At 36.9% G+C, this 11,801-nt stretch overlaps 2 protein-coding genes across 2 annotated transcripts; one reads left to right on the top strand and one right to left on the bottom strand.

Moving 5' to 3' along the window:
• Positions 1-257: 257 nt before the first annotated feature.
• Positions 258-2,535, top strand: LOC145154621 (uncharacterized). The gene is made up of 2 exons (XM_079075554.1): positions 258-447; positions 1,328-2,535. Exon 2 carries the CDS (start codon positions 1,357-1,359, stop codon positions 2,407-2,409), a length of 1,053 nt encoding a protein of 350 aa, XP_078931680.1. The 5' UTR covers positions 258-447; positions 1,328-1,356; the 3' UTR covers positions 2,410-2,535.
• Positions 2,536-3,239: 704 nt separating this feature from the next.
• LOC145154605 (C2 calcium/lipid-binding plant phosphoribosyltransferase family protein) lies at positions 3,240-6,580 on the bottom strand. Its single transcript, XM_079075552.1, has one exon. The coding sequence runs from the start codon at positions 6,406-6,408 to the stop codon at positions 3,403-3,405; it is 3,006 nt and encodes a 1,001-aa protein (XP_078931678.1). The 5' UTR covers positions 6,409-6,580; the 3' UTR covers positions 3,240-3,402.
• Positions 6,581-11,801: the final 5,221 nt, after the last annotated feature.

Below are 11,801 nucleotides of genomic sequence, written 5' to 3'. Positions count from 1 at the left end.
ATTGTAAGTTTTAAAGAGTTTGATGAAAATTCAATAATAAATGATATAAAAAAGAATAGTTTAGTAGACGTAATACGTTAATCTGTCATCTCATTGACCCATTTTCATAGAAACAGCAAGATAACGGTTAACGCAAGTGAATATGAAAGACAACTCAACTCCTGAATTGACTTTCGAACAAGAAGGGAATTCCTTAACAAAGAAGTATACTTTCCTCACTCCTCAGCAATAATTTTCGATATATACAAATGCATTAAAATCCACTTTACATACGCGTTAAAGTGTCGGTAAAACGGTTCCTAATTAAAGACCCGCGTTCTTCCCGTATCTACCACGATCAAACTCTTGCTTACATAAACGGCTATAAATAGATTTGATCGCACACCCTCCAATTCATCGATAAGCTTCACATAAACTGTGGAAACCTCAACCGACTGATTATTTTTGGTAAGTTTCTATGTAAGCGACTTCTTTTTAGAATCCTTCAGTTGGGTTCCTTTTATTTTTCTTTAATTGATTGATTATTGATGTTGATTGTTACTTGTTTGTTCAGTGATTCTTTGATTTGGGTCTTCTTATGTATTTTTCACCCAAATTTTGATTGATCGCCAACTGTTTGATAATATGCTTGTCATGTGGGTTACTTTACTTGCTCGTGTAGAGTGGAATAACATGTTGCCGTATAATTCTCCCTCACTTTAAATAAAGGGCTTCAAGTTAGTTTCGGTTAGAAATCTAGTTCTTTTCGAATTCAAAATTGATATGTTTGTGTCTTTTGCAACTTCCAAAAGACAAGAAGTTTTGACTAACGAAATTCTCTCAAAAACACTACTCTATTCGAAAGTCTTTCTTATGAAGTTTTGAACTAAGAAATTCTCTCAGAAAGTCTAAATCTTTACACATTTTTGAAGTTATAAAGTAACAGATCTCAAAAAACCTAATTATATTACGGATTGTCCATATAGTTCATGATATATTTACAAGTTTACATGCCATATAAACCACTTATACTATCTATACATTTTGTTATCAATATAGCATATGAAAACAACTTCGAGAGATAAAACTTAAAATTTATTGACATGTTCAACACCCATATCCTAATGTTGAAGTGTAGCTGTAGCTAGAGCTCAATGAGCTGGGGTTCTAATTTTATTATGATCTTCATTGTTCTTCTATTCAATTTGGTTGTCATGATCATTCCATTACTAGATTGTTGGTGAAGTTGGTTTCTTGATGGTTTTAGTTACATTTATCTGATATCTATTCTATTGCATATGCTGTTTTTCTGTATTGGTTTTAACAGCATCCACATTTCTGTCTGCAGATAGCTTGGACTTTAGGTTATTATTAAACATGAGTATGTATCCGAAAATTGAGATGGATGATACATATGAACATGTTGTCAAGGAAGAGCTTCATTTGGAAACTGAGAACAAGGTAAAAGGAACAGATGAAGAAAAGGCAGAGAAGATTACAGAAGAGTTGGATTTGAAGACCAAATCTGTTGAGAAAGAGAAGCCAAAACATAAGGAAGTTAATGATGACAAATGCAAGGTGGAAGATGACAAGAAATCTGATGTGGATGAAGATAAGAAAAAGGAGGTAAAAGAAAAGAAAAAAGGAGACAAAAAGGAGTCTGATGAGGATGATAAGAATGTGAAAGAGAAGAAGAAGAAGAAAGACAAGAAGGAAAAGAAGAAAGATGATGATGGAGTATCAGAGGAAGGGGAAAAAGAGACAGAAAAGAAGAAGAAAGACAAGAAGAAGGGAAAGAAGAAAGATGATGATGTAGTATCAGAGGAAGAGGAAAAAGATACAGAGAAGAAGAAGAAAGATAAGGATGCCAAATCTGATGATAATGAGCATGAAGGGGAGAAAAAGACGAAGAAAGGAAAGAGTGATGATGAAGGAAAGAAGAAGAAAGACAAGAAAGAGAAGAAAGATAAAGATAAAGAAGTAAAAGAAGATGATGAAGACAAGAAGAAGGATGATGAAGGAGACTCAGAAGAAGGGGATAAAAAGATGAAAAAAGAGAAGAAGGACAAGAAAGAGAAGAAAAGTAAAGATGAAGGGGTGGAAGAAGATGATGAAAAGAAGAAGAAAGATAAGAAGAAGCACAAAGATAAGAAGGGTGATAAAACATGCAGTGATACTGAAGTTACATCAAGGGAGATTGAAATAAATGGAAATGGTGAAGAAGTGAAGGGGGAGAAAAAGGGTAAAGAGAAGAAAGATAAGGGAGAAAAATATAAAATCAAGGATCTTAGCAAGCTGAAAAGTAAATTAGAGAAGTTGAATACTAAAATTGAAGCCCTACTAGAGAAAAAAGTAGAAATAATGAGGCTCATAAAGGAAAAGGAGGGAAATAATGGATCAGTTAATGCAGTTACAGCAGAAGTGGCATAATAGAAGGCTCTTTGTGTACTTGGTAGTTAAGTACCTAATTTCTCTAATGTTTTCTGATAAATTACATACATGTTCTAATGTATAAATGCTTTTCATCATGAATAAATAAATTGATTTCGGTGTAAATCGTAATTGTCATACCATTGTCTTTTTCTTTAGGTCTGTATGCATCCAGACTCCAAACAACTGTGTTTTTTGGAGTCTGGATAAGACACATTGATCTACCCATTTGCATACATTGGTATCATTTCAATGAATTTAGCATCCAATATGAGTTGTGTTGGAAATTTCGAATGAGTTTTATTAGTTAAAGAGGAAGTCCTTCTTGTGTCATTCACCAGAAAGAAAATCAAAAACTATATTGTCACAATAATAGTGTAGAGCTGTGGATTTTAATATTAATAACACGATTAATAGTGTAGAACTGTGGATTTTAATATTAATAACACGATTAGAAGATTGTATGCATTAAAAATATACTATGTGCAGCTTTCGACTCGTTTCACGACCATTTAATATGTTTTTAGCTAAATTTTATTGATTTTACTCGTTTCACACATGATCTGAACATGAGTATAAAATAATAAATATTTATTTAAAATATGTATTTAAGCATTTATTATTATTATTATTTTTTTATTTTTATAATTTATAAAAAACATCATTTTATAGATTTCTACCAAGAAACGACTTTCAACTCTTCAAGATTAGGATACAACGATAAGCATGATGACCTCAAACACATACAGAGTTTACGAGGTTATATTCGTATTTGATTAATCAATATTTGTTCGAACATATAAAAAAATACACTAGCTTCATTATGTTTACTATATATTCTCTTAATTCAACTGAATATATGAATATATAAGGTACAAGCTCAATACTAGGTGGAAGTACTACTAATTAATAATTATCGAACTTATAAAAGTTCTGTCAACACATTACACAATGTCACACTAATTTACACAAACAGATACCGGTCGATCGAACCTAAAGAATACGATCCGATAATGACGGCAGTCTTCGGAAAAAGTTGAGTGCAGGAGACGGCATCCGATCCCTAAAGATAGGATGTCTCATATAATAAAAGGCAAATGTCACTGCCACCATCTTCGACGGTACAAGGTACAAAATCACTGCAACCACCAAACACATACCAACAAAAATCCCCGTGGCACGTGGGTCCCGCCATGTCACCAAAGCTTGAACTCGTTCACCTTGTGTCGCTATGTCACCTAGCACAGTTTGCACCCGTGCTCCTAGCATACGTAGCTTGTCATATCTCAACCGCACCATTTCATTTGATCTGGTACATGGCACCATGTCGAATTCCTCATCGAGCTCATTACCATCGATTGTTTCTGCTAATGAAAGTTTCGGGTCAAAGTGTGGTGGTGCGGCTCGAGACCGGAATCTGTAATTCCAAACCCCGATCACAAACACGTAAAATGCCAAAGTGGGGATGATTAGGTCAGGGAACCACACGAGCATCATAAGCAATATATGAACCAAGAATGTAGACGTTGGATTCTTCCATGACCGAGTGTCATCGAACCATTTGACCATGTCAATGACCCCCGATAGCACGTTGACTATCCGTAGCCAATTGGCGCGAACCTTCCTCATGCTAAATGCATGTGTGTCTGCATCTAGCATGTAGGCCACCACTTCACGACGAAGGGGTGGCTCGGATCGCGCCAAATGAGCCGCAGTGATCTTAACTGCGACCGTTCTAAGTATCTCTTGCTGTACCACCCCGATTGGCTTGATATGGTGCATTATTGGCAACAAGGGTTGCGAATATACATTCAAAAAATCAAGCGTTGGTGCCATACGCACAAATCGCACTGCCAGCTCTAGCTCTCCCATTTTCTTAAGCCCAACCGCATTCAATAACATTAATGAATACGTGTTCTTGTACACCTTCCCCATCTCTAAAGTTGATATACGTATACGTACTTTCCCCATACGAAAGTCCGAACGTGTGGGCTCTTTTTGACCGTCGGATCCAAACTCTTCGCAACTATCGAAAACTCCGATTGTTAACACGGTGGATGGGTCGTAAACTCTCCATGTGTATTGTTCATTCCATTTTGGATCTAGGTTGTCAGATATCGCTCGTGTTCGTACCCATTTGTTTCCGTATTTTGCCACGGCATAAGCATCTGTGGACCCTTTGCCATTGATAGACTTCATTGGTAGCAAATTCTTGCATCCGACAATCCCTAGCTCAATTGTGCCAATCGGGCTTTTCCAAAGTTGCTTTGCAGTGGGTCGATAGTCGCTACAAACGTGTGCGGCTTCGTCCATCACATGGTATCCCCCATCGAAGAATATTTTTACTTGGATTCGACCACGATAAACTCTTTTTTCTTCGTTTGGATCTTCAAATGTTAACCATTTTGATACCACAATTCTATCGTCTACACGACGCTCTATGGAAGCTAAAGGTAGGCTAGCGACTCCAACGACAGTTGTCTCTTTTGGGCCCCGTTGTTCAACTAGAAACAACATCAACGGTTGATCGGAGAATGGCTCGGCGGCTACAAACATCAAGTCTTCATTCCATGACGAAGTTCCGTTACGTGTGGCGATTGATTTCGTTTTTTGAACTTGAAACCCTAATTGAGCTTTGATTTGGAACGATGATGTGGGGGGAACATCTTGAGCCTCGATGATTGTCGCACGTAGATACCATAACTTCGGTGATTGGTATATTTTGGATCGAGAGCTAGGGTTACCCGCGGTGTCAGTTTTCCATGCTTCAGGAAATGACTCATCTGCTTGCGTCCCCACCCATGTGGCTAACATGAGATCCCCTTTATGAGCCCCGCCTCCTTCTAGCCTGTACCATTGTGGGGCCAACGGGCTATCAGGTGGGTCTCGTAAGGGGATCTCTGTGGCATCAAAACATATGCCACCTAGGAAATTATGCCCTGCAACATCCGACATAGAGCTTGAGATCAGCGGGTCCCACACAGAAACTTCAAGAATGGATGTAGAATCATGCACATCTCGTCGGAAAGCGAATGTTTGGTCCCACTCAAAGTACATGGTTTTTCGAGCGGGTTTTGAGACAACTTGGCAACCGGAAACAACTATCTTGGTTACCGGGTTGCCTGGGGTGGGTAAAGCCCGAGCTTTAACTACCCTAACAAAGAGGTAGTGCATTTTCTCCACCAGATCAAATGAGGACCGTTCGATTGGAAATCTATCGGACACATCTGTCGTGAAGCTGCTGACTGAGGAAGTCCGAGGGATTGGCTGTGGGCCGATTGGAATATCACCACCGATTTTGATCTCCGGCATAGATCTTGATGTCCTTAATTGATCATGATCAAATCGTTCTTGCTTCATTGGAGTACTTGATTCTACTGGATCAAAACAATCATCATCTGGAACTTCACCATCATGATCGGAAGCTTCCGACGGTGGAGCAGGTTCTGTAGGTGCCACCTCCGGCGCCGGTGGTGGTTCTGAATCAGCCTTGGGGGCAGCGTCAACTTCCGCCTTAGCTTCTTCCAATGACTTTGGCTCAGCCTTCACCTCTTCAGATGGCGGAGGAGATGGTGGCGCCGGCGGCGGAGCAACATCATCAACAAAGTAAATTTTCAAACCAATTTCGCCTTGAATCCAGCTAAACAAGTGCTTCTTCTCCAAAGGATAATAAATCAAAGCCTCCTCCCCTTTCTTCACAAACTGCTGTGAATTCAAGCGGACTCTACCCAGAAAATTGTGTCTGGTCGTCGGACCAAGAGTCTTATCATGATTAACATCAACTTCAAGCATATCACCGAACACATCGGATGGTTTTCCGACATTAAACTCCAAAACCTCATTCCAAACCGGGTTCAAATCCCTAGCCACCACCCGGGTCTTCCGTCGTTGGCCATAGAAATCAAGAATCACGTAAGGACTTGACGTGCCATGGCCGTCTTTTGGGTGAAGATTACGGGCATCAACTACTTCTACAATGAGCTTCCGAACGGACGCCATTGATGAAATTCGAAGAAACAGATCGTTTTTGCAGATGGATTGGTCAAAATCACATTTTAGGTGAAATAGTTAGAGAAAATGGATGTGGGTTTTTCTTAGGGAGATCGAGAGAGAGTGTGAGTGGAGTTCTTGTGTGAAAGACGTTAAGAAAAGACGCTGCTTACCTTCATGTGCAAGCATAAGCTTTTCTTTTCTTAGTCCTTGCTCTGTTGCTATTATAATGGAGGGAAATAATCTTTTTTGTTTTTAAAATTTTTCCGAATATTCACATGCAATAAAATGATATTATGATAAATAGCTTGATAAATAAAATTTGGAAAAACTAATAAATCACAATGTATAAATATTATCTCTTTCATACAGAATTTACGAATTAGCTGTTAATAAATTTCGTAAGAATTAACAATGTATAAATATTATCTCTTTCATACAGAATGTATAAATATACAATATGGGATCTTATATTATGAAGCACGTAACAATTAACAATAATTTCATACTTTCCTCCACTTCTAAAATTGTAACATTTGGTTGATATATGTACTTAATAAAAATGTTTGATTATATTTATAACTTAAATATCTAGAATGTCTTTTCATAAGAACAAAGATAATAATCAAAACGAATAAAAAATATATAATATTTTTGGAATATATATTAAATGGAATAGATGTTGCAAATAATTTATATAGTACAAAAAGAAAGATTATTAGGTGTTTTTTTAAAGATAATAGGAAGAATATTTGTTTTCATATATATGATATTGAGTGGTAAGTTAGAAAAGAATCAAATTTTGTATTTTTATATTATTAAAGATGAAAATATATTAAAGTGTGTGCTTTGCTTCATGGAAGAGCTTTTCATTTAGCCTAAGATTCCCTTTTCTTTTCTTTTTCCTATAACTTATTTATGTTGAATTTGTTTTCATAAAAGAAATAATTAAATAGAAAAAGGTGAAGAGAGGTGGTGGCGTAGCGATGGATGGTTGAATCATGGAATCAGACCGACCGGCAAACAAATCTATGCTTTTGACAAAGATGGATAACTTTTGTTTCACCGACCTTGTTTTCCAACTCACTTTTTTGACCTATTATGCATACTATATTATATTATATATAAACCATTTTTTTTTTCATTTTTAATAAGAGATTTATACTAATTTCATTCCAAAAGATAGATAAGTAACCATTTGTTCAAGTTTGACAAACCATTTTCATTTCCAAAAGATAGATAAGTAACCATTTGTTCAAGTTTGACAAACCATCATCAAAATCAGAGTAATAATAATATAGTGAAAATCATAAGTGCTAAAGTCTCTAAAACATGTCCATGGATGCGATGCAATCAAGCCGTATCCTTCCCTTTGTTGCCTGAACAACTAGTGCGGAAATACTGGAGAGTGCACGTTGCTCCATCAAGTCGGGCCCTTGCCCTTAGAACCAGAAGTACCTGGAACACCCAACAAAACTGTAACCACACGCTTAGTGAGTTTCCTAAAATACACAAAACACATAACCAGATAATGTCATGCACATATACACATTAATATGCCATGGACCCCCTCCATGGTCTTCAACCGGGATGTCAAGGGGTACCCGCATGGTCTTATACCCAAGGGTCATGGGCTCCACCTCATGGTCTTACCAAGTGCCATGGGCTCCCCTCATGGTCTTCACATAAATCAATACATACCAAATAACAAACCATTGCATTTTCAACTATAGAAATCACTTATCAAGTAATGGGTTGGCGTTGGTGCCTTCGACTCATTGGTATAGTGAGAAGACTCACCTCAGTCTACTGAAAACAATCATTGCTCAACTACCAGCCAAAATCTCACACTGGACAAATATACAAATACCCTAATTAGGATTATACCTAATTAAAGAGCCCAGAAATCTAAGTCCAAGTCCCACCATAATGGCCCAAAGGTCATTCCTTCACTAATGGGCCTATCATCCAAAGTCTGCAACCATTATGGGCCACAAGGCCCAAACATCCCAACTAAGCTACTAATGGTCCAATAATAAATTCTAGGGCCCAACTAATCCAAATGCCCAAGCCCAAAGTCAATAACCCAAAACCCATATAAGGCCCAAAGATTTGAGCCCAACGCTTAACAAGGATGCCTGAGTCGTACGCCCGACGTACACACTGGTACGCGCAGCGTACCTCAGCCAGAGGCAGCACGCACGACGTACATGGCCAGTTATACAACAATCCATGCAAAGACTTAATGCATTAAGATTTTACGTCCAGAACTCAGATCTGGGCCCATTAAGACCTCTAGGGTTATAAAGTTGTCAACTTTAAGCCCTTGCATGGCTACAAGAAGTCCAAAGACGAAGATCAAGTCTCTTAAGCCCTTTCCTACATCTTATCTCAAGAATGGGGACCAAACCACCTCAAAGCTTGCACCTTTAAGCATTAAGACACTAGAACATAACTGGAAATGCAACTAGAAGGCGTGGGAGTAGCTCATACTCACCAAGATCTAAACTTTTTGGGTAAAAAGGGAAATCTAGCCTCAAACAAGAAGTTAAGGAAACATAAGCAAAGATTTGAGCTTTATACCTCTATGTGGTGCCAAATGAGTAGCAAATGCTGGATCTGAAGTCTTGGGGACAAAGCTTTCTTCTTGCACCACCTTCTTCACTACCAAAGAAGCTCAAAATCTCACTACAAAGCTCAAGTGGTTCAAAAATGGCTAGGGTTAGCTAAGAGGACCGAAATGACCGTAAAGGCTGAGGTGAGGGAAGGTCTTGGGGTCATAATGGGGTTTAAATAGTGCACAAACCCTAATCACTAGGGTTTTGGTCTGAGCCACGTACGCCCAACGTATGAGATGTACGTGTAGCGTACGCACCCGGAGTCCCCTACGCCCAACGTAATAAGAGTTACGCCCCGTGTACTCAAAAAGGTCAAGATTCCAATCTCAGGGACCAAAAATGCCATAAACTTAAATTCCAAAGGTTAGGAACCAACCTGATCAATCTTGGATGTTACATCCTTATAGGTTACATGTGCCCTCTTAATTGTTAAGTGTTTTTCCGCATTGTACATGTATTTATAACCTATAAAACCCTCAATCTCTCATTTTTTTTATGTAGACGATGTTCTTTAATGGGAGAAAGGTCACGCAAAAACATTCTAAATCTTGTTTGGAGTGCTTTGTTGCTTTTATTTAGCCTACAGTTTGAGACTAGACATCCATAAATCTAATCTTTTTGGGATTGGGTGGATTTCGATATGGTAGAGCATGTTGTGGGGGGTCACATGGTACTAGGCTCAACGATTACCATTTTTGTACCTTGGAATTCTAGTTGGTGAGAATATGGCCATAATTCATGGTTGGAATAAATTGTTAATATATTTGAGGAAAAAAATTGTTCAGTTGGAAAGTTTAAATTCTTTCCATTAGTGATCGTTCTATGCATCTTAAATATGTCCTTCGAACATTTAGTATCTTTTTCCATCTTTTTGCTGCCTAATACCATGAAGAGATAGTTGGAGAGCCCTTGATCTCGATTTTTTTAATTGGAGAAGAAACATAACGGAAAATTGCTCGGTAAAATGGGACTTGGTTAAGTTCTTGATAGGGGTGGAAAAAATCGACATGACACAACTAAAATACACGACACAAAATTAAATTGGGACGAAATCAAAATTTGAATTTATGTTCATGCCGTGTTCGTGTTATGCATAAGAAACACGACGTCGTGTCTTGTTCAAAATTCAACACGATAATAGCAAGAAACGTCGTGTCCATGTCGTGTTCAAAAGTTGTGTATGTTTAGTAGCATTCTATGTTGTTTTTACTTTTTATCATGTTACTCGTGTTTGTCTTGTTTAAATTATTTTTTACAAGAATTTACATATGACATTATGTAAATTGTTATTTATTGTTTTTTTTTGTCGTGATTTTATTTAGTCCTGTTCGTGTTAACGAAGAAAAACATGCTATCATGTAGTGTCGTGTGCGCATTAAGAAAAAGCAATTTATGTCATGTCGTGTTAGGAAAAAACACAGAACGATTGTCCAATTTTCCATCCCTAGTTCTTGTTGCTAAAGAAATTAAAGAGGTGATATTGGTATTGACAGTCTTAGAAGGTTTAGATCATGCATAGAAATGGGGTTGGTGTTAAGAAAATTATTATTTGGGTTAAGGTCATTAATGTTTATCATGGTGATGCTTTGGGATTTCGGCTTTGAGAAACTAGAGTTCGGGAAATGACGTTTGGTCTAGAATTGTTGGTTCTTTGAACCAAATTAATGATTAACGATAAAGGTATAATTCCGTGTTATACTCTTAGAAAACATGTTGGAGATGAAAGCTTACAAGGTTTTAGGAGGATGTGTGGGTGGGTGGAGTTCCATTTAAAATTCAATTGCCTATATTATTTTTGTTAGATTATAATGAGTGTTTTGTTAAAGGTCATTGGGTGATCAAATGTGATCTTGGAGTTTGAGATTGGAAGTTAGAGGTGGTATAGAAGAAACTTAGTTAGAGGGTTGGCTTCTTTTGATTGATGATTTTTATCATGGTATTTATAGGGATATCTGGATTTGGGATTTGGACAACTTTGACACTTCCATGGTACATGCTACAAAAACGACTATTGATGAGTTTATTCTCATGGAAGGAGGTGTTGCACCAGATGGAATTTTTATGTTCTTAGAAAGGTAAATATTCATGGTTGGAGACTCTTGCTGAATAGGCTCCCTGCTAGATCGAAATTGGTTAATTAGCAAATGGATATATTTTCCTCCTATTCTTTGTCCGGTTTGCTCTCATTATATCGAAGATTTGTATCACCTTTTCTTAAGATATGAAGTTGTTGCTTGAAGATGAATTGCGGTCTTTAGATAGATTGAGATGCATCGTGTTACTTTTGCTTCAGTTTTAGAAATGATACTGTGGATGGATGTGTTTGCCTTTGTCAAGTTTATAAAATGTTAGCTTTGTAATCTATCATAATCACTATTTGGTGGGTGCTATGATGTTTTTGAAATGATGTTGTGTTTTATGGCAAGAAGTATCGAAAGGCAAATATATTTGATTCTATTAAGAGATTTTTCTCTCAATTTATTTAATAATAACACTAGTTTATAACCCGTGGAAACCATGAGTTATAAAATTAATTAAACTTTCATAATAAAAATTTATAATTACTAATCAATTATTTTAAATAAATCCTTTTAAATAAATTATTAATTAAGAGATATATTAAAATTTTAAAATTATTATAACTTCAAATTTAACATATAATTAGAAAATGTAAATTTGAATTTTGAAATGAATTGTCTAATATATCTACATGACACATGACATAATATTAATGAGGAGTTGTATTAGAGTGACACTTGACAAATAGAGATTAAAACTATTCAT

This window comes from Lactuca virosa, chromosome 1 (assembly GCF_052849685.1).
Source record: "Lactuca virosa cultivar CGN04683 chromosome 1, Lactuca_virosa_CGN04683_v6, whole genome shotgun sequence".
Classification (NCBI taxonomy): Eukaryota; Viridiplantae; Streptophyta; class Magnoliopsida; order Asterales; family Asteraceae; genus Lactuca; species Lactuca virosa.
The sequence above is the reverse complement of the archived record's forward strand: the minus strand, read 5'-3'. Positions and strand labels throughout refer to the sequence as shown.

Bases quoted from the DNA above. Each gene is read 5' to 3' on its own strand.
- LOC145154621 (XM_079075554.1), top strand. From the start codon at position 1,357: ATGAGTATGTATCCGAAAATTGAGATGGATGATACATATGAACATGTT.
- LOC145154605 (XM_079075552.1), bottom strand. From the start codon at position 6,408: ATGGCGTCCGTTCGGAAGCTCATTGTAGAAGTAGTTGATGCCCGTAAT.